Source organism: Colossoma macropomum, unplaced genomic scaffold (genome assembly GCF_904425465.1).
Source record: "Colossoma macropomum unplaced genomic scaffold, Colossoma_macropomum, whole genome shotgun sequence".
Taxonomy (NCBI): domain Eukaryota; kingdom Metazoa; phylum Chordata; class Actinopteri; order Characiformes; family Serrasalmidae; genus Colossoma; species Colossoma macropomum.
The window spans coordinates 34,344,613-34,367,783 of record NW_023494787.1 but is presented as its reverse complement, the minus strand read 5'-3'; the positions used below and the strand labels follow the sequence as shown (position 1 = coordinate 34,367,783).

At 38.8% G+C, this 23,171-nt stretch overlaps 1 protein-coding gene across 2 annotated transcripts in view; it reads right to left on the bottom strand.

Annotated features, from left to right (window-relative positions):
• rxrba (retinoid x receptor, beta a) overlaps window positions 1–23,171 on the bottom strand; it is a 34,674-nt gene that overhangs the window by 10,851 nt on the left and 652 nt on the right. For both annotated transcript variants that reach the window (XM_036567062.1, XM_036567063.1), the window contains exons 2-7: window positions 22,849–23,078; window positions 14,352–14,505; window positions 12,616–12,795; window positions 11,706–11,866; window positions 11,120–11,249; window positions 7,974–8,106 (exon numbers count right to left, since the gene is read on the bottom strand). In XM_036567062.1, coding sequence (XP_036422955.1) covers window positions 7,974–8,106; window positions 11,120–11,249; window positions 11,706–11,866; window positions 12,616–12,795; window positions 14,352–14,505; window positions 22,849–23,078 — 988 coding nt within the window. The remainder of the gene's footprint in view (window positions 1–7,973; window positions 8,107–11,119; window positions 11,250–11,705; window positions 11,867–12,615; window positions 12,796–14,351; window positions 14,506–22,848; window positions 23,079–23,171) is intronic.

Genomic DNA, 23,171 nt, shown 5'->3' with positions numbered 1-23,171 from the left:
GTTAGCCAGCTAGCTAAATTATCTCTACAAAACAGAGAACTAACAACAGTTCAAGGAGTATGACAAAAATTCCATCCCAATGTTGCAATAAAGTATTACATACCATAAAAGTATTATTGCTTGACCACTCAGCAGGCCCACCTATTAGGACTGAGGTCTCTTACAGTGTCACTGACTTGACTTGCTCACGTTGCTGAGATGCACATGCACAATCATTGCCCAAAACAAGCAGCAGGTGGCGCTGTAATTTTTTTTATTTATTTATTTTTGTGGAAACAATAAGTTTTGCCCCACCACTTTTGGAAGTGTTGTGCCACCCCTGTCGTTCTGTTCGCCCCTTGCCTAATTAATCCTAGCACTATACTAGCACTATAGTGACTTCTGTGTATGTCCAGACCAGCAGGATGTCCTATGGGGTACTACATGCTGGTGCTTTGCATCAGCGACACTTTGTGTGCTTACTTTTTTGTTTTTTTTTAAGCAGACTGAAGCACACTGCCTTGCAGCTTCTCCCAGTTTTCACACCATCCATCTGTCCTTCAATTTTAACAAGAGGTCCAGCCCCTGCTGAGGAAATGCATCCCCACAACTTAAATGATGTCGTCCCTATACTTCATTGTTGGGATGGTATTTGTTGAGAGAAGTGTCAAGTTTGCACAACACACAGCATTTTCAATTTTGGCCAAAAAGCTCCACTTTTGTCTCATCATACTACAAACCTTGTACCAGATTTTAGCTGGGTTGCTCTAAGTCACTCTGTTTTCTCTTGACAGTCGACTGGTGCACATTCACTCTAGTGTCAGTTATAAGAGACAGCCTTGTCTAGGCAGAGCCTGGGTGGTATAACACAGCTTCCATTTCTTCACAAGTGATCCTGTGCTCACAGGGATATCCAAACAGCCTTTCCCTATCTTGTGCAAATCTTATAACTTCATCTCCTTAGAATGCTCATTGGTCTTCCTACAGTCGGACCAACTGTATTTGAATTAAATGGGGTCTTTTATCCAAAAGCTAACTTTTTAATTCAGGTTGAGACAGATTGATCTTTTTTTTACTTTTTTGACGAAGTAAAGTGCAAACGTATTACATTTCTGGGCATTACTGTATTGTTGGGAAATTACTACAATATTGAGTTCTATAGATTTTTCCTGAAAAGATTAAGTAACAGACGATAATGGTAAAAGGCAAGTTGAAGTGCTGAAAATGTAATAAATCATTTAGTCATTTAAAAAATGAAGTTTTATTTTCTTAAGTTTTTGAGCTAGTGATACTCATTGCTGTTAGTCAAATTAGTCAGGTTGGTAGCCAACTAGTGAAATTATCATTGATTCAAAACAGAAAACTAACTAGCTAACAAAGGTGAGTTCAAATACAGATTACCGATTAGCTAAGTACCACAATCTTTGGCAGTAATTAGTTTGCAAGGAAATAAAACACTAAAGTTAGGTACCATGCTTACCCACACCTCTCAAGTCTCATGCTTTGGGGGTAAGTATGTCCGAAATACACATATTTTTGTAGATTTTTCATTTCATTTTATTTACTGCCAGTAGTAAAGTAGTAAAGCGACAACATCAAGGAAAGTCAACAATGAAAACGGTGTTTAAAAAAAAGAATGAACAAAGAACTGAATGAACCGCATTTTTCTCCTCGGTTCAAGTTCATAAACAATGTCTCACATTCGGTGAGCCTGTGGCACAAATCATAAGTGGAAACATTAAGTGCCAGGACTATGAACAAAATCACTTGAATTAACCTACCAACAAAACCCAATTATGAGGAAAAATAAAACAAACCCAAAGCTCAACACGATAGGTCCACAAGAGTGGTTGTTGATTCCCTGATAGCACAAGAGCATGAAATGCTCAGTAAGAACAGCTTGATTTATTGTTTTTTTTAAATGTATTATTTTATTTATTTTACCTTATTGAAAGACAAGAATTTTGTCTTCTGTAAATAATTTGTTTTAAAAATATAAAAAAAGAAATTAAAGACTTTTTTCTTTTAAAAAGTTTTACAACTTATTTTACAAACAATAGATAATGGTCATACAATTTTAAAATGCACATTACATTGTAAAATATTATTCAAAATAAAACATTTAATCAAAATATATTTGATATTTGTTTGTAAGCAAGAAATTTTATGTAAATGGACCTTCAAGTTTTAAAGCAGGTTTACACTTTGCAATAATTGTCATGACAATGCTGTCACAGACAAAAATAGCAAAGTGATCATGAGTTAAAATCTATGAAGATTTAATGTAATGCTCCAAGGTGACCAATTCATTGCCTCTGCGACCAAAGACGATAAAGTCCTGGCAATGTCCAAAACTTTGATCTAAAATCTAGCAGTGTGACCGCTGCTAAGACACATGACTAAAAACAACCACTACGGAGCCGCACGAAATGCTGAAGTTTTGGCTTGCATGGCCATACTTTTTGGCAAATAAACAGTGCATGCGGAATGTCTGCATTTTCTTGCATTGTAAATCTATCACTAGAAAATCTTTATCATATAACCTGATGTGGGGCATAACTGAATTAGCACAGTCTGACATGCAGGGTGGGCCAAGATTTTATTTGCAGCATCTTGTGCAATACGACATGCAGTAAATTAAAGTAAATCAGTAAAGACTACTGTCATCACACAGTGTAAAATCTGCTTTAGTTGAATACCCTGCCCTATACGTTTACACACTTTCTCCCGCCAACCCAGGGGTTTTCCTCCAGAAGCTAAGGAATATTTTTTTGTTTGCTTTTTTGTAGTTTATGTTTTAGTTACTGTTGCTTTGTGGGGTGTTTGTGTGTGATGTTGTGAAGCTTCTTCGGGTTTGAGAAAGGCTCTATACAAATAAAACAATCTAATAACAGGGTAGTGTTAGTATCAGGTTATACTTCGGGGGTGTGTGAAGGTATATGGACACCTGCCAAAGTATATTTTTGGTTTCTTTAAAAAATGTTGAGCATTTTTATTAATCAGTTTCAAAAAACAATGTGCTTTTATTTTGACCACTATGTAAACACAGTTTATGTCGAGGGGGGACAAGCAGGAAGAGAGTGAAGGAGACATCAGAATAAGCAGCAGAATAAGAGGCACTTGCAAAAAAAAGTGAGCTACCTCCTATACGTTATCTAGCAAAGCTGCTGTTGCTGAATTTGCTTTCTCCAAGTTCGCAAGAATGCCTAGTTGCAGTTACACTAATAACACATCTAAAATTAAATAAATTTTAACAAGAAGCATGATAAAATATTTAAAGATACACCACTAAGACTCAAAGCAGACAGCTTGTAAAATAAAAGTGTTTTTAATATTTGTATGTAATTATCACATGTACACAGAATACATATACCAAAAAAGAGTAAATAAATTAAAAAAAAAATGAGTATTTGCAGTGGCAGAGTGGCATTGTTGTTTAAAAAGAATTAAAAGTTACTATATTGTTAAAAGTTATTAGGAATTGTTATTTATTAATTAATATTAGTGTCAGTGTGGCACCAAAATGTATTTCAAATATGTGGAACACATTGCATATGCATGTGTGTATTATACCAGTGCAATTATTTTAGAACTCTGACTTTGTTGGCAGTCATTTTCATTAGTTTTTTGTAAAATCTTGTGCATTGGAATTTTCTAAACTTTACAGTTATGCATGCTTAACTGCTGTTTTTTAGCCACCTAGTTAAGTATTAACCAGTTTATTTAGCTAACTTACCTAATCTGCAAAGCAGCAAGCTAGCTACCTACCACAAGAGTAAGATAACTTAGCTGGCTAGCTAATTAATATCAGTCTGCAACTACAGCAATCTTACAAATTACTAGCTAGCCAAGCTAACATGACATTATGAAAATCCAAATGTATTCATTGTTTAAGAGCTATGTATGTAGTTCATTATATTATAAGTGTCAGTGGTGCTTCTGTCTAACTTAGGCAGCTTTTCAACTAAAAAACTATCAAGTACAGCTGTACTGGTCTGTTCTGCATTGGTCTGCGAGACCAGTTATGGGTTCTTTTTCCATCTGTTGTACTGCTCAATCAGAACCAGGAAATACCCAAGAAAAATATACAAATGCTAACAGGCTAATAGCCATGCACACACCACCCACTACAAAACATGTTTGATTCGGTCTGTCACTCCAACTGCTGTCTCTCAGTCTGTTTTCGTCTTCTTTATCCTCTAAATGGGTGTTATTTGAGCATCTGTTACAGAAACAGCCTGTACTGTGGTGGGTTTCACCTGTAGTCGGACAACTAGTTACGTTAGCATAAGCGTCGACCAGCAGGGTACAGCTCAAAGTACCACAGAACAATGCTGTTTTTTATCTTTGTCACTTCAACACCAGTCCTTTGAATCTGTGCACTCAGATACGCGTCGTTATCCTTTAAACAGTTGTTTTTATTCGTCAGTTTGCTAGAACCGAGCATGTACTGCAGTGGGAGGCATTGTGGGATACAGCTTAAAGCTTTACAAAACAGGTAAATTTTGGCTTTGTCACACCACCAGTCAGTCAGTCAATATTGCTCTTGCTGTTGTACATTTATTATCATATGTTATCATTTATGTAGTAAGTTTTTATCATCTATACTTGTGATAGCAGCGCACCAGTTAGTTGAATCAAACCTGCACTGGGGTGTCCGGATCTCTTCAGCTATGCTAAGTTAACTAGTAGAGAGAAGCTAGCTAATGTTAGCTTAGCTAGGAGGCTCCAGCTCCAGATACCAAAGAACATGTTTAATTTCAGCTTTCTGTCTCTCTAACATCAGCCGCTCAACGTTGCTTCCTCAGAGCAGGGTCATGATCATCAAAATTTGTGTCAGTAAAGCTTTTGTTAGTCAGAATCGAACCTGTTCTGTAGTGAGCTAACGCTAACCAGTTACTCTCTCCTGGTTATCAGCGCTGTTTAATATTTAGAAATTAGTGTTAGACTAAAGCTTTGACATTTATTAAATGGTGGGTTTAAAATCGTGCACTGCCTTCATTAATTTGCTGTCCGTGTGAGCGAACCAAACTTAATTGTTTGTTTTAAATAACGCAGCAGGATGCGGTGGCGCAATACTGACATAAACGTAGAACCATTCAACGAACAGCTATGTCATTACCTCATCCCACCGAACGGTTCTGTGGCCCTGAGTACAGTTAGCTAACTGTGCCGAAAAAAAAGGCTGAGCCGCTTTTTAGGCATCCCATGTCAAACCGTGTCTATGTGGAAACGCCACTGGAATGGTTACCCCCTGTGCTCAGAACTGTTCGGCCTGCAGTGGAAAAGAGGCCCTAAAGGCAGACACGCAAAGGTCTTGTACACATAAATGTACATTTTAAATATTTCATTTCAGAAATGCTGAATGACTTTGTTGACTGGTGTAAGCTGAACCAGCTGCAGCTAAACATTAGTAAGACTAAGGAGGTGGAGCTTACATTCTACCAGTCTGTTGTAGCCAGTGCTTTATTCTATGCTGTTGTGTGCTGAGGCAGTAGCATTAACAAAAGTGCCCTGCACAAATTGAACAAACCTGTTAGGAAGGCTGGCTCTGTTGTTGGAGTCAAGCTGGACTCTTTGTTGTATCTACCTCATACCACTTAGTGCAATACCTGCTCTCAGGTAAATACAACAAATCTGTCTTACATGCTATGTAAATATGCAATAGATATACTTTTATTCCTACTCTTTTATAGTTTACCTTAATGTATGTCTTTTTCTATTTCTGCGTAATTTATGTTTTTTTACTCCTATTTTATTTCCTCCTAATATGTGTAAGTTAATGTGCAATCAGTGAAGTTCAATCTATTTACCTAAACCCTACCTCCCCACTGGAAAATGGCCCAATAAGGTGTCAAGTTAAATCTGGCCAAATGTACTGTTTGTTAGTAATTGTCTGTAGTGACTGTTTCAAAATGGCGATGCAGGAATATGCAAAAAAGTTGTTGCGTCACGTCAGGGGTTTGAAAAAAGGTGTTTTTGCCATCAAAGCCACTTCAGATAGAAAGTGAGGAAAACCCATACCAGTGATGTTTTTGGGTATGTTTTAAAAAGAGAGAGGATTCCTCTCCTATAAATCACCACAGCGGAATGACTGTCCCATTCAGGCACTCTTGTTCACTAACTCAGGTACATATTCAATATAACCCGAGTCCTGACATCTTAGATGCACTAAATTGCAGATGAATTAAGTGGATTTCTTTGAACACTGTCTAAGTTTCATTCAGTTTGACATCAAGATCGCAAACTGCATCACTGGTCAGCCAGGCTTTGCTACAGTGACCCTAAATCATTCTGCAAGCTGTTCATGGCACTTACCGGTGTTACATCTGATTCAGATCCCACTCAAATTCAAGTTCCCCTTCGTAAATCGAACACTCGGGCACGCGCACTTGAACAGATATCAGCGGCAAGCAACACTGGAACTACGGAAAGCAGGAAAAAAGTTTGAGAAAGTCAAACGTCAGTCGGTAACCTTTCCTGAACCATTTCGCTTTCCGTAGTTTCAGTGTTACTTGCTGTTGATGTCTGTCAAGTCAGTACGCGTGCCTGAGGGATTTGTGAAAGGAAACATGAATCTGATGCAGCACCGGGAGCTTTATAGAGACTTGCAAGAATCCTCACTTAATCGATTCAACATCTTTATTACAAACTAAGCTTAGATTAATTGACTTATTTACAGTTGGTACAGACAGCTGGCATATCGCAGCCTTGTGAGGTGGTGCTGGAAGGTATTTAGCTCAGTGCGTGAGTGTGGTTATTTCCTAGCTCTAGGCTCCTATGCTTACATATTTATGAGTGCAGCACGAGTAGAGCGTCATCAGGAGGCGGTAACGTTGTTTGACCAAGTTGTATACCGTGACACGTCATCCGTGCCTATAGCAGAGTTGAACCGGAGGCAGAACTGACAACGATAAAAATGATAATGTTTACAGTTTGGAAAGATGTGTTCACATTTTAAGCAAGGCAGGTATATTTTATTATTACAGAGCAGTGCATTTCAGCTGTTAATGAAAAAAAAAAAATGTCTTAGGGTGTAGTTACTCTTTAATACTGAGAATCAGCCAATACTATGCCCAATCTGATATTTGTATAGATATTGTAGCTGCACAGTGTGCGCTTAAAAGTATATTCAAGTTAGCAAAACCAGTCCAATTTGGGTAAAATATGATAGGCTTCCAATTAAGGCTATAGTAAAATCACTTCATTATTTATACTTTCATAAAGTGATACTACTAACATAGCTGTTAAACGTGTTTTTATTTTTATTTTTGAGTGAAGTGTTTCTAGTGGCATGCAGAAGGCTTATCTGTTTTTTCATATATTCACACCATCCGGACAATGCACCAGCATATATGGTATATAATGGTATGTGAGTTTATATAATAAAAAAAAAAAGTAGTCACTGTAGCATGTATGGCACTACTAGATACACTGCTGTGTATGCAATTAGCCTACTTAGACAAGTCTTTAAGTTTAAATACTTAAGGCCAATAGAATAATGAATGTATGGGAAATAAATAATCTTTCTTAGATTCAGCATATCTTGCTGGACGACCTAATGACACTGCCATAGCAATTACCAACACATCAGTGGGCTGAACAGAGATGTGCGGGTGGATAATAGCCGCGGTTTTAACATTTTACGATAATGTCCATTAATGGCACCCCTACGACAGTGGCATAGACAGAGTACAATGAACTCTAACAAAGGATCGGAAGTGGATCAGGCTTAGTATAGTTGATACCACATCCAATAAAATATGCCTGGCTCTAATCATGATCCTCTGAATCAAATAAAGACATTAAAAAACAAATAAAACAGCCTAGACCTTACAGCAAGAAAGCTCACTTCAGCAGTTCAAGGTGTTTTCAGCCAAGCTATAGAAATTTTATTAGGAATTTTATTTTCATTGGCAGAACTGAGATTTTCCTACAGATATGTGAATCATTGTGTCCTACAACTATTGCCTGAATGTGTAGGAAACAGTTACCTGTCAAAGATAGCTCCAACACCTGCACTGTGTGCACTGTTCCTGTGAACATGGAGACCAGTGGCCAACAGAATGCCGTCCTTTACTGTGATGGAGCGATGGGAAAATGAAGCGATCAGCAACTCATTCCAGCCTAAAATGAGAGGATTTTGGAAAAAGAGTAAGAACACATCAAATGTTGAGTAGATTTTATAAACTGAGTATCCACTGATTTGGCACATCTCTCCTATCACCTCAACGAGACAAGCAATTTAATCTGCACAATCTCCATTTCAGCAATTTTAGCTACAGCAAGCAAACACATGAGCTTAAATGAGTCCTAGTCCACGTAAGGCATGAAAACAGAATATACTCCACCAAACAGAGAACTATTGATGGTATTTGCTGCCATCCCAGTGTGGTCATTTCAGGGACTACATGTGCAACAAGGGCAGACCCTCATTTTTGCAGTTAAATTAAGTCGAAGGAAAATAAGTGGGAAACAAAAACAGAAGAAAAGAAGGAGTTTACAAAACTCAGAGTTCAAATTCTTAATCTATTTCCTTCTAAATTTAGTTCTTTATCTAAGATATAGAGAAAACAAATCTTCTAACCATGGAAGATCTTGTTAGACCACCAAAACTGTCACCATCAGATAAACAGTACTTAAAGTTTTCATCTTTGAGAGATGGCAGAATATCAAGTCCCACTCTTGCTTCAGATCTGGAAAAAAAAACCTCAGTGTCCAGAACTCATCATAATAAAATGTGTTATGGATTACTAGGAACATGAGAAACAGAACATGCAACCAACTTCTAAGACTAAACTCTGGGTATAGAAAGAGGTAAGAGGTATAGAAAAATATCCCTACAGATTTCTTTGAAAAACTGAACGCAAGTCTCACAAAAAAAGGAAGCAGTAATAAAGGCAAAGAGTGGACACACTAAATACTGTATATTTTGATATTATATTTGGTTGTTGAGGCTTCTGAGTAATTTTCTGTTAAACAGATGTTTTTTGCCCCCCCCCCCCTGCTGAAAAATTAATAACTTTATACTTATTGGCTGTTGTGACTGGAAATCAAATAAATGAATGGGTGTTCTGAATTTTGCACAGTACTTCTATTTATCACCTACGTTTATTCAATAGTAGGCAACATAATTTCCCTGCTGATCCTTGATCATAAATATGTAGTCAATATTGAGCCTACAGTTATCTGGCGATTTTGTTAATCGTTAGTTGATGTCTTTAGTTTAACACAACTACTAGAATGGCAATTACTGTCATTTTGACAGCTTTAAATTTACATGCTTATTTACCCTATAACAAAATAAATGCTAAAACACACATTTATAACGTTAAGGTATGTTATAAGAAATCTCAGGAAGACATTAAGCTATTTTGCAGTATATTTTATGCAACAAAACTAATATTGTATTTGCATGTTAGAAAAAACATTTGATCTCAAATGATTTACTTGCAAATATGGACACCATTAAAAGAAATCTTTTTAATGCATAGTGAATATTTTTGATTGATAAATGATACAGAAATACATATTAAGCAGAGTAGAGACATGATTTACCCAGTTCTGCGAGTTATCATTTTCCTCGAAACAATTTCGAGGATGTTTCAAATTATTGCCTTAATATTTTGTTACATGAATGACAAGCACCAAGAAAAGGGATGAGCAATAACAAATGACAGTACAAGAAGAAACTCTAGGGGGACAAGGTGGAAACAAACAACACAATCATGTCTAGGCCAATCATGTTTTTGTGGACCCAGAAAACTGAGAGGAGGCCAGCACAGGCCCAAAAACCCAAAAGCCCAAAAACTACCACAGACAATGCAGAAATTGGTGCACGAGTCCTTAAACAACTACAACAGCTGTTGTTCAACTATTGTTCAGCTATCAGCAAAGCCATGTGACGGTATGTGACTGATGTGACAGTACAACTGAGCTCTTTTTTAGGGATCCCACCAGGTGAACAATATGTCTGAGCCTTGAGTCAAAGGGGCTTGACTAGAGAGTATACCAATTACTACAATGACAAAATGAGATTACAAGTAATAAAATGTTATGTATTGTGAGGAGTTCAGCGATTCTGAGATTTCACAAGTTGTGTAATACGTTCTTGGCCGTAGGCTTCAGAATCCACAAAAGCTCCTACTCACATTATCCTGTTCCTTTAACCTTCATAGAGTTTAATAACAGTCAGACTTAAACCTAGTTGAGAATAACAGTCAAACAGTTTAATCAATTAGATTCTGCAGGTATCTGGAACTGTACTGGAGCCATGGTACAAAATTCTTCCTCAAGACATTTCCTCAGATGATGTTTTGATGATGGTCGAGGTTGGTACTGCTTTCTAACATGTCAGCCCAAAATCTCCTATAGGTGCTCAGTTGAGATCTGGTGCCTGCAAGGCCACAGCATATTACTTTTTTTCATTTTCATACAGCTCAAACCATTCAGTGACCCCATGTGCCTTGTCTTATTAATGGACGCATTGTCATCCTGCAAGATTTCACTGAAAACACGATAGAAAATGTTCACATCTACAAATTATATTAAAAAAATTTTTTTTTGTGTGACAACAAACTTTTGATCTTAGTCACCTGCCTCTTCAGTGTGCATATACATTAAGCACGAATAAACATGCAGATGCATGCCTCTGACAAAAAAATCACCATTGCTACTATTTTGACAGAGCATATATCATGGCATACATCACAAGAAGTCTAACTATCCTGCCAAATAAACTTGCAAAATAGTCTCACAGTTTAATTAAGAACTGCTTATTAAAGACTCACATTTTTTGCCTTTGCTTTGCTCTCACGGCAGTGGATGTAAATTTCATGAGTTTTCATACTCTCAAAAGGCTGTTTCAAAACACACTGTGCAGCATCATGACAGAAACAGGAACTAAGGTCAGCTGCATGTTTGCAGTGCACTGTCCAGCATTATCAGCCAATAAGTCTCCATCAAATTGACGAAGCTGTTCTAGTGGCTCATGGTGGTTCACCACCTTACCAGGACACCATGTTGGATTTTGGTCCTTTAATTTGTCACCTGTCTGTGCGTGTCTGTCATTAGCCAAAATCTGCTGTGATCCCCATATTTGATAAACCATCCACTAATAATACAAACATTCAATATTTACCAGCACGCAGGAGGATGACCTGATCATCCAAAGGCAGTTCTGAGAAATGTGGGATCCTCTTGGCCCACTCCACAAGAGTGAAGAGCTGTTTGTCAGCTGCCTGGCAGATATTAGTGACAGGATCATTTGGCTGTGGGGTGGGTGAGGAAACAAAGAATGGGGGAGGGGACGATGGATGGAAGGAGAGAAACGGAGAAACAGAGAGAGAAAAGGGGGATAGAGAGACAGAGAGAGAGAGAGAGAGAGAGAGAGAGAGAGAGAGAGAGAGAGAGAGAGAGAGAGAGAGAGAGAAGGGAGGGAGGGATAGGGGAAGGGGAAAGGGGAAGACAGGGAAAAGAAAAAAAAGGTAGGTAAAGAAAAGAAAAGAAGAGGGATGTGAGGAGCAGGAGGAGAAGGATAGGAAGGGAGGAGGAAGACAGGGAGAAAGGAAAAGAGACCGGGGAAGAGAGAGAGCAGAGGAACATTGTAGATACTGGTCAACATACAGTTTATTACATTTGGAGCTTTTACATGATTTTCCTTGTGTTTACAGAGTTAATGATACTAAATTTAAAACAGTTTGTGGTGTGTCAGGTGAGTCACTCACAGAGCTGGCCACTGAGCTTCCATCAGAATGCATTTCTGTTTTCTGTTCCACAGCCATTTCTGCTTCCAGAATCTTTTCTACTGGCATCTCTTCATTCACTGCACTGGTAGACTCCGCTTCCCCATCTCGCTCTTTGTTCCTCTGACGCTCTTCCTGAACGGCTGCAACCCATGCACAGAGCAACACAAAAGAGACAAAAAGATGAGATACAAGTCAAAGAAAGTCATGAGATCAGCGAAAGATGGAAAACAGAGTAGAAAAAAGCAAAGATAAAACCCAGATATATGCATACAGGTATTTCTGAATTAAAGTCCTTTGGGCATGCTCCAATCTAATTTAATTCTGGGAAAAAATGTTCTTCTGGGAAACATAAAATTGAAGAATCTTGCAGTATATGGCTTGATAAGGGTTTTGTTTAGATTTTACATGACAATTTTAAGTATCTAACTGATCTCTGAGGATTCCCTTTTGTACACATGCACACATACACTTTTTCCCCCCTCCCTCTTTTCTCCTTATGTCATGCCATTCATCTTGGACCACTACAGAAGGAGAGGGAGGAGACAGAATGAGAGAAAAAAATATGGACAGAGGAGGACAATGACATAGCTATTCCTCCTCCCTCTCCTCTAGTTATTTCCTTTTAAAATTGATATTTGCCATCTACTCACAATTTCCACCTAATGTCACAGTAGTTATGGGAGGTATTTCACTTCACTGCTAAACTGTTTCAATTTATATGTATATATTTTTAAGCTTTTAAGTTTTTAAGCTTTTTCTCAAAAAAAAAAAAAGAACAAAGAACAATCTCAAAATCCCAAATCTCCTTCTTCACATTTTTAACTTTTTATTCTATTGTGCCACGCTTGTGTACCAGCAATGTGTAAAAGGTATGAAGTGCAAGCCTCACCTTCTCTCTTCATGCCCATAGCCAGGCACTTCTGGTAGCGGCAGTACTGGCAACGGTTCCTCTGGCGCTTGTCGACCATACAGTCCTTGTTATCTCTGCAAGTGTAGCTCAAGTCCTTTCTCACAGTGCGCTTAAAAAAGCCCTTACATCCCTCACAGCTGTACACACCATAGTGCTTACCTAAGAGATTAAGAGAATGAAAAAAGTAAAGAAGAGTGGCCCAAAAAAAAAAAAGGCTCAAAACAAAATCTGTATGTTGGTATGCAGGGAAATCATAGGTTATGCTTTGTTGTTTTTTTTTTTTACTTACTATTTATTCTTAAAGAGTCAATAAAAGTACAAGACAATTTTTAGTTTATGTTGTCAAACATTATCACTTTGTGAAGAGGAGTAGGCTTTGTTTTGTCCTTTGCAATAGGGAACAGGCTTCCTCTTATTCTTTTGTACTCTACTCAACAAAATGCATATAAAGTAAACTTGTTGCCTTTATTAGCTATAGCAAATGGAAATTGCATAGACCAGATGCAGAGTTTTAAATAAAGCAATGATGTATAAGCAACAAAGTTCAAAACGGGCCAGAGGTTAAGGAGAAAGGGAGGGTCCATGTTTATCCTTCTAGGTTGCGGGGAGGTGCCAATCCCAGTGGTCTTGGGCAGAAGGCAGAAAGATACACACAGACAGGCCACCAGTCCATCGCACGGCAGACACAGACATATATGTTCACACACACATCCACACCTAGGGGCAATTTAGCATGTCCAATTAGTCTGACTGCGTGTCTTTGAACTGGAAACCGGAGTACCTAGATGAAACCCACACAGACACAGGGAGAACATGCAAACTCCACACAGAAAGCACCCTGGTCGCCCAGCCAGGGAACAGAACCCAGGGCCTTCTTACTGTGAGGCTGATGTTTTCAATCATAAGCATCAAACAATAACATGCAAGTTATGTTGCCACTCTGTATGTTGCCCAGCCATGTTTCCTAAAGTTCCCAAGGCACAGCTCTTGTGCTTCACTGACACTGATATAGTGGTGGAATGTTAGTGTGAGTGGATCACACACAACAGCACTGCTGGAATTTTTAAACACTTTGTCCTCTCACTGTCTATGTCTATCTATTACCTTGTCGGTCCACCTTGTAAATGTAAAGTCAGAGACAATGACTCATTTGGTCCAGCACAAATGCATTACTCATCCTGTAGTCCTTCATCAAAAGTCACAGGACGCTGTTTTGTTTAAAAATCTTCAGCAGCACTACTGTGTCTGATCCGCTCACACAGCGCAACACACACAAACAAGCCACCACGTCAGCGTCACTGCAGTACTGACAATGATCCACCACCCAATTAATACCTGCTCTGAGGTGGTCCTGTGGGGGCCCTGACCATGGCAGAACAGGGTACAAGGGGGCTAACAAAGTAGGCAGAGAAACAGATGGACTACAGTCTGTAATAGTGGAACTACAAAGAAAGGGGAGCTGATAAAATGGACAACAAGTGTAGAAACAAGGAGGTGGTTTTAATAAAGTTGCTGGTTGGTGTACACATACGCGCGCACACACACACACACACACACACACACACACACACACACACACACACACACACACGAATATGCTAAAATTTCAAATTGCCCATCACTACTTTCAGCATCTCTATTTAACTGTACTACATAAAGTTGGTCAGTGTCCTCATCTTTATTTCACACTCATCTATTATGTTTTCTGTCAGTACCAGAGGAGCGGTCACCACAAATTGCACAAAGGCGTTTCTGAGAAAGCGTGGGTCCAGGACTGTGGCTCGAAAGTTGCTTCAGGCCAAACGGTGGCTTTACATCATCTGAACTGCTAACAGCATGTAGACCAGACATTGACACAGTGGAATTGATCTGGAGAGAAGACAAAGGAGAAATATTTTTATTAATTTGGCTTCCACAACTAAAAACAAACTGTATTATTCTGGTGCTCTCTTACATTTCAGAGTTCCCATCAACATACCTTCTTAACAAACTGTTAAAAAGATCCAAAAAGGCTAGAACACAGTAAATATTTTGTGAAAATGGTAGAGGCATTGCAACCACACAGTGGAAAAACCATTAAAGCAAAATATGAAATAGCATAAAGATGAGATGATAATTGACTTAAATTACATAATCAACAAACAACAGGTTTTGACAATTTAAAATCTGTAAATTTCCTTTGCTTTTGAAATGCTGAAACTCTGCAACTGGCAACATGCAGTTGACCTCAACCTACTGCAAGTACTAAAGACTACAGAAGAGAGGGCCAGATGTATATAGGAGGGCCAACACAGAGCAAACTATGCCTTAATGCAACCTAAATACAATATATTGCCAAAAGTATTCGCTCGTCTGCCTTTCCATGCATATGAATTTGAGTGACATCTCATTCTTAATCCATAGGGTTTAATATAATGTCGGCCCACCTTTTGCAGCTATAACAGCTTCAACTCTTCTGGGAAGGCTTTCCACAAGGTTTAGGAGTGTGTTTATGGGAATTTTTGACCATTCTTCCAGAAGCACATTTGTGAGGTCAGACACTGATGTTGGACGAGAAGGCCTGGCACGCGCTAATTCATCCCACAGGTGTTCTACAGGGTTGAGGTCAGGACTCTGTGCAGGCCAGTTAAGTTCTTGCACACCAAACTCACTCATCCATGTCTTTATGGACCTTGCTTTGTGCACAGTCATGTTGGAACACGAAGGGGCCATTCCCAAACTGTTCCCAAAGTTGGGAGCATGAAATTGTCCAAAATCTCTTGGTATGCTGAAGCATTAAGAGTTCCTTTCACTGGAACTAAGGGGCCGAGCCCAACTCCTGAAAAACAACCCCACACCATAATCCCCCCTCCACCAAACTTTACACTTGGCACAATGCAGTCAGACAAGTACCGTTCTCCTGGCAACCGCCAAACCCAGACTCGTCCATCGGATTGCCAGACGGAGAAGCGTGATTAGTCACTCCAGAAAACACTTCTTCACTGCTCTAGAGTCCAGTGACGGCGTGCTTTACACCACTGCGTTCGACACTTTGCATTTGATTGACTCTGCAGAAAGTTGGCAACCTCTGCGCACTACGTGCCTCAGCATCCGCTGACCCTGCTCTGTCATTTTACGTGGTCTACGATTTTGTGGCTGAGTTGCTGTCATTCCCAATCGCTTCCACTTTGTTATTATACCACTGACAGTTGACTGTGGAATATTTAGTAGCGAGGAAATTTCACGACTGGACTTGTTGCACAGGTGGCATCCTAACATGGTACCACGCTGGAATTCACTGAGCTCCTGAGAGCGACCCATTCTTTCAAAAATGTTTGTAGAAGCAGTCTGCATGCCTAGGTGCTTGGTTTTATACACCTGTGGCCATGGAAGTAATTGGAACACCAATTCCATGATTTGGATGGGTGAGTGAATACGTTTGGCAATATAGTGTATGTATGCTTATGGACGTTTGACTTACTAAAGCTATAGGCAATCACACAAACTGAAATGGACATTTGACTTACTAAAGTAATGCAAACTGTGCATGGATTAACTGGGAACATGTTGTGAGGTGCAGGGTTCAACAGCTTCACACAAACAGTGAAGTCATCAACAAGTTTGGGATAAAGATAAAACTGCAAATTAAATGACAAAGAAAAAACACTAAACCCACCAAAACATTCTACAGGGGTGTAGTGACTAGTGGTAGAGTGAAAGACAAAATTGTGTTCTGTGGTGTGTGTAGCTCTGAACAGTCACTGAGCCACTATCATGCTTAGTTTTTTTTTTAGTTTTTCCTTGGCTCTGATTTTTCCCCTTCATTTGATCAGCTCCCACACTACCAATTTAAACTACAAATAGGTGGAATGTGTTTATTTGGTTGTTTTGAAGTGGAATAGAAATTTAACATGTAATTTGTAAATACCATAATCATTTTGAAATAATGCAGTACAAATTATTGCTGTTACACTGCTCAATCCTACAATGTAAGCCCTCTTTCTGTCAGTACTATGCCACCCTGAGGCCAAAAACAGGCATCATTTCCTGGCATTTGCACACCATTATAAATGTTTCCTACACAGAAAATATGTAAAGCAAAAGTGCAAAAAATGCATTTGGATGAACACCCTAAATTTTGTCCATTGTTTATAACTTCTCCCTTTACACATGTTTTGGTAACTTTTTACCACACCTGCGCTATTGCCAGTGTCATTTGAAAATGCCACCATTAGACTATAAAATCATCTTTTGTTTTGCCTTGTAAATACAACTGTTGCACATAAGCATTACTGAGTGGTACAAGCTTTATTAAGAGCCTTTTGTCAGCAGGGGTCATTTTTGGACATATTTGCCAAACAAAAATTGTCTAAAAGCAATGACTTGTCCCAAACAAGAAACAAATGCTATAATGGAATATTTTGAGCTACAATCCCCCATCCAGAAGGCATCCATATTTTATGGAAGGTGTTCCAGAATCTGCAAAAGGAGCTGTTAAACATAAGACTAATATGGCAAATGGATCTTGAATGTGTATTTAAAGAAGACACATGGGGTAGGGTTTGGTCTAATAATGGGAGACATGTAAGAGAAGCATGGGGCAAACTAATTCAATATAATGTGCTACACATATTTTACTCCAACACGATTTCATAGAATGTGAGTGCTTAAGAATAATTTGTGCTGGAAGTGTGAACAAGAAACTGGCACATGTTTTCATGCATTATGAGGATGCAAAAGGATTTGTTTTTTTGGAAAATGGGTTTAAATGGGTTACGGTCCTTCAGTTTCATCAAGATTATGTCTTCCAGGAGACAAAACTAAAATTCCCTACATTAATAAGAGGGAATTTTCTCTTATGACAGTGGGAATTGTCACAGCAACGTGACAGATTTGTATGTGTTGGAAGGAGACAAATCCCTACATTTAGAATGTGGATAGACAGAGTGTCTACTGTTTAAAACAGCAAAATTTACAGAGAACACTGCGAAGTGTGGAAAGACCTCCGTAACAAGTTTATTTTGGAGAAAGAATCTGAAAAGAATGAATGTGACCTTTTTTAAAACAAACAAAAAACTAAGTGTGTCTTAATGTGCTAGCTTATTGTGTGATAACCAACAAAAACTTACTTTCCAAAAGCCTTTTGTCACTTGCTAAATCAACAGAAAGGGGGTTCTGTCCATCAAAGGCATCGGGCAGCAGAAAGTGGCCACTCCACTATATGGAAATGGCATGAATCATCATGTGCCCCCTCAGGAATGGTACATGCCATCAATAACTGTTAATAAGTAACATTTTTTACCGTCATTCAATTAGTGCTGCCTGACATTGGCACATACCCTGCAGAAACAGAGAGGGCACAAAACAGGCACAAACAACAACTGTGAGTAGACCAGTAACTCTGGGTACCCGCAACTCGGCTATGCTATCTAGCAGCACATCATAACTCATAACACTCCAGCCAAAAGGCTATGCTTCAAATAATAATAATACTAACTTGAATACAGATAGAGAGTCAACGAAGAAATACTCATACTAATTACCTAATTGGCACAGATGTGTTGTTTATGCTAAATCTAAACATTGTAAAGAGCATTTATCCATGTATATATTAAACAACACAAGAAATGTAGGCCTGTGTTCTCGTCATTTATTAATCTTTTATTCACTAAAAAAAAATTATTTGTAACCCCTCATCGGCATCCGCCTGAAGTGGCACTAGCCAACTGCCAGCGGCACCAGCCATCTACTTCTAAGTGACAGCCATCAGTGTCTGCCTTTCAGAAGAAGCCAGTAAAACTACAAAAAAAAGGTTTTGCTTTGAATAATAGCATGTTCACAACATTAAAAATCTATAGGGAAGGTTACACAAGTGCACTTTTTACTTTAGGCAGTAATGTACTGTGCTGGTAGAGAAATGTCTTAGCTGTCACAAAGTACGTTCCTGCAAAGAAAAGATTTTGGGACTCAATTCAGTCTCCCATGACTGACAATCTGGTCCAAATAACAGACAACCAAAGGTATATTAGCCAAATTAGATAGTCTGAACAGTTACACACATGCTTTGAAGTAAATAATGAAATAAATTACTGTTCTAATTTACCAATAACATTCACAATTCAAGGTAAATAAATGACAACTTAGATCATCACCCAGGTAGCTATAACTAAACACCCACCACACCTCTTGAACAGTGGGTGCCAGTAATTACAAAAGAGCTTTAGGTGATATCATAACTTTGCTTTATATAGTTCTGTCAGTTCCAAGTAAACAACTGGTGCAACTGACATTTGGCTAGCACCACTCTTGAAGGCAGATACCGACGTCAGTCAGCCACGCGTGTTGGCTGGTGTCACTCCAGAGAGGCATATACCGATGATAGATCACTCTATAAAAAAAAAAACAAAAAAAAAACAAAAAAACACAAGCCTCAATTTCTCATGCGTTGTTTAATAAATGCGCCAACAAATATGCAATGTTTTGATTTAACATGAAAAACGTCCCTATTCATTCAACAATTGGTATGAATGTCTAACATGAGCTGTGTTTTCGTTAACCCTCTGTGTCACAACAGAAGGCCTGCATGTAGTCCACAAATTTAATTCCAAAAAAGACAGGACAGTAAATAAAATGCAAATGAAAACAGGAAGCAGTGATTTTTAAATTTACTTTGATCTTTACTCAAAAAAAAACAAAATACTTAGTGTTTAACCTTTCAAAGTTCATAATTTTTGTAAATATATGCTCGTGTGTTCTGTATAATCAAAGAAAAGTTGAAGTTTGCCAATTTGCCTCAATAAGCATTTGCAAGGAATGTTGGTATTTTACCCTCTGCAATACAGAATATCATTAAAGGATTCAGAGAATCCAGAGAAATCTCTGTGTGCCCTGTCCAATATTGATTGATGTTCATTTCCTCAAACTGCACAGCATTAAAAAACAGACATGCCTCTGTAACGAATATAAACACACTGCATTCTGTAGTGCATATGCTTGAGTTCACCCAGTGTACACTGAGATTTAAGAGAGACATTAGACTTACATCTGAGGTCCTGTCTCTGAAATTTATTTTCTGGATGGCAGATTATACCTGGGCTCCAAGTGCTCCAACAGGCTGCGAAATCCAACATTTTCCAGTACAGATAGTGGATGGTCATCAAGTATAATAAAGTTCAGCAACTCCTCTGTAATCCCTTTAGCTTTTGGGTTGTCCGCTGGAAGTTTATCGCATTTCTGGAAAGCATCAGCGGGAGTCGCTGCCAGGTGGTATCTTCCTGTCTGTTGTCTATCATGAACTCCTGGTACTCTTTCACGTGAAACCTCTGCAGGTGCTTGATTAAATTGGTTGTAGTGTACGATGCAGCAGTACTTGCACCCCTCGGCCTGCTGGCTTTGCACATTACATGCAGCGGTCTTGCTTTTCGGCATTTCCAGACTAAAATATCTCCAAACAAACAACATCTTACTGAAACCAACAGCTAATGGTATTTACTCACTCAGTTACAGACTGAACTTGCCATGGGTTAATGCTACTATGTGGAATGGAATCTGGATCTGTGACATTTCATGTTAGGCCATGTTACATTACAGCAGGTTCAGGGTCCAGCGCAAGCTGTGGACTGGAATGTGGATCGGTAAGTGGATCGGCCTTGTTTGTCCGATATCCCACGAGTGAATTACGTCAATATCAGTCCCTACACTGATATAGGATCAGATCGGTCCCATCTCTACCATATGTAAACAATATCCATAAATGCCACCAACTTCCCTGGGCTAAAGCTCATTTAAGATGGACTGATGCAAAGTGGACACTCTGTGGAGTCCAGATTTCAAACTGTTTTTGGAAATAGCGTGTTCTCCAGGCCAAACAAGTAAAAGACCTTCCTGGTTGTTACCAACGGTAAGTTCAAAAGCCACTGTCCATCATGGAGAGGACGTGTGTTACTGCTAATGAAATGGGTAACTTGCACATCTGTAAAGGCACCATTAATACTGAGGGTTACATATGCATTTTGGAACAACATATGCTGCCATCTAGACAACGTCTTTTTTAGGAATGTCCCTGCTTGTTGCAGCAAGACAATGCCAAGCCACATTGTGCATGTTATACAACAGCGTGCCTTTGTAGGAAGAGAGCGCAGGTGCTAGACCGGCCTGCCAGACCTGTCTCTTATTTTAAAAATGTGGCACATTATGAAGCACAATATATGACACTAGAGACCCAGACTGTTGAGTAGCTTAAGTGTTACATCATGAAAAGGAAAAATTTCCACTTTCATGACTACAACAATTGGTGCCCTCAGTTGCCAAACGATTACTGAAGGTTCCTAAAAGGAAAGGCAATGTAACACAATACTAAACAGAGAATCCGGAGAAATCTATACTGAAACATGCCAGTCTCACATTTTTTGAGAGATGTCGTAGGCAACAAATGTATATAAGTATATATATACAAAAACACAAGTAAATTAGTTGAAGCATAATATATTGCATTTTTGTGCTGCTTTTGAATAGAACTCAAAAATGATTTGCAGATCATGCTGTCTGTTTTTTATTTACATTTTACATACTGTCCCACCTTTTTTTGGAAATGGGTTTGTACATTTACTTACTGCTATTGTGGCATAGTGTTTTGCTAAGTGGTTTGACTCGCTTAGAATTATTTACCCAACAGTAAAACCAACAAACCAACAACATCTCTATGAAGTCTTCAAATCAACACTTCTCCTTTCTTTTTTCAGATTTTGATGACCGATGGGGGAGTTACGAAGCGCTGCTAGCCAAGTGGCTGTTGCCCAGAGTTTACTTGCAGATTTTCTCATTATGTACCCGTTTTGAATAGCACACCCCTTTGCTGCATGGCACATGCCACCATCAAGCATCACTAAACGAGGGTTTCAAGTGTCACTTATTTACAGTTATGGATGGCAGGTGCCATAAGTGAAGTGGCACATGCTGATACGTGTCATTTCCAGATGTAGAGTAGCCACTTCCTGCTGCCAGATGGCAATAAGACACTGACCCCTTGCTGGGTCAGCATGTAACAAATTTTGCTGTACTGCATGTCATCTTACAGTATGCTATATCATTAATGACTGGTATCATGTACAACACAAGAGTACCCTATTCATATGCAAAGGAAAATACCCATTATATTCAACTGCAATAAGGTTCACATGAACACCTTACTTAACAGATTCCGTTTCATGTAAGCCCTTCCTCCAACTATGTGTAACAGCATAACAGCAGCAGTAAGGGTGCGTTTTATAATTGAAGTTTGGTTCACTTGGTCTGGACCAAAGCAGAAAATGATGAAACTGTTGCATTTCAGTTTTGGTTTTCTTAGCGTTTACACTAACACAGTGCTAATCCTGCTCCTGTAGATCTAGCACCCTGCTAAGTGTAGCTCAAGGGTGTTTCAACTTTAGAGCCAGGTGTGTTGGATCTGAATTCTCCAGGGCGGTAGATCTCCAGGACCAGGATTGAGCACCTCTGCACTATATATTTTACCCAAAAGATGTAAACAAATATATTTAAAGCTGAACCAAAAGATCTAAACAAAAGTCACAACAATATATGGCCACAAATGATTGGGCAGATTTCATGACATACAATAACTGTAAAAATGTCTACTGAATTTTCTGAATCATGCTGTTTCTGTTCTATCTGGACTTTTTATATTTTATAATGAAGCCTGAGCCTTGTTTTAAAACCAAAATTATCTGTTCTATAATCACTGATTCAGAACTTATGAACAGATGATAAGACACATGCACAAGCCAAAGTAATATCACAGACTTGGCTTTTCTACATGCCAAAGAGATTATGGAGGGAGGAAATGATGGTTCATTTTGTCTTTAGTCCGATTAGACGTCTTTCATCTGAATTGCCCTCACACCTCAAACAAACCGCACCAGAGTTTGTTTTGAAGTGAACCAAAATCAACCTACTCAGGGAATCTCCGTCTGCTTATTTAGTGAACAGAGGTCTCACTTACTCTAAAGAACCGCACTAACAGAGAACTCACCAGTGTTTGTTTTAATGGGGCCAAACCTGTCAAGTCTAAACACACCCAAAATCTACGCTTTAATAAACACAGAAAAAAGTCATGTATAAACATAATACCAAATCATACTAGCACCAAAGTGTCACTATAAAAGATTAAATCACATTAAATTGTGAAGTACCAGGCAACACATAAATTATTATAAACCTATGCACCTGCGTACTTACTTGGGGACTGCTGATAGGGCCATAGCCCACGGAGGGTGTCCCAGGTAGGCATGGGGAGCCCAGTGAAGAACTGATGACAGAGAAGGGTGATCCTATGCTACTAATGGGACTGTTGACCGCTGAGGTAATAGGAGGCAATGAGGTCATGGCAGCTGCTAAGGAAGCCAGTGGGGGTGAACGCTGGCCTGAAGGTGGTGACGACACAGAGGAGCTGTCTGGACTGCGAGAATCTTGGAAAAAAAAAAAAAAGAAATTTAATGGATTATTATTTTCAAACATACAAATATAACACATTTGAAAATAGTTTTGAGAAGAAGTACAAC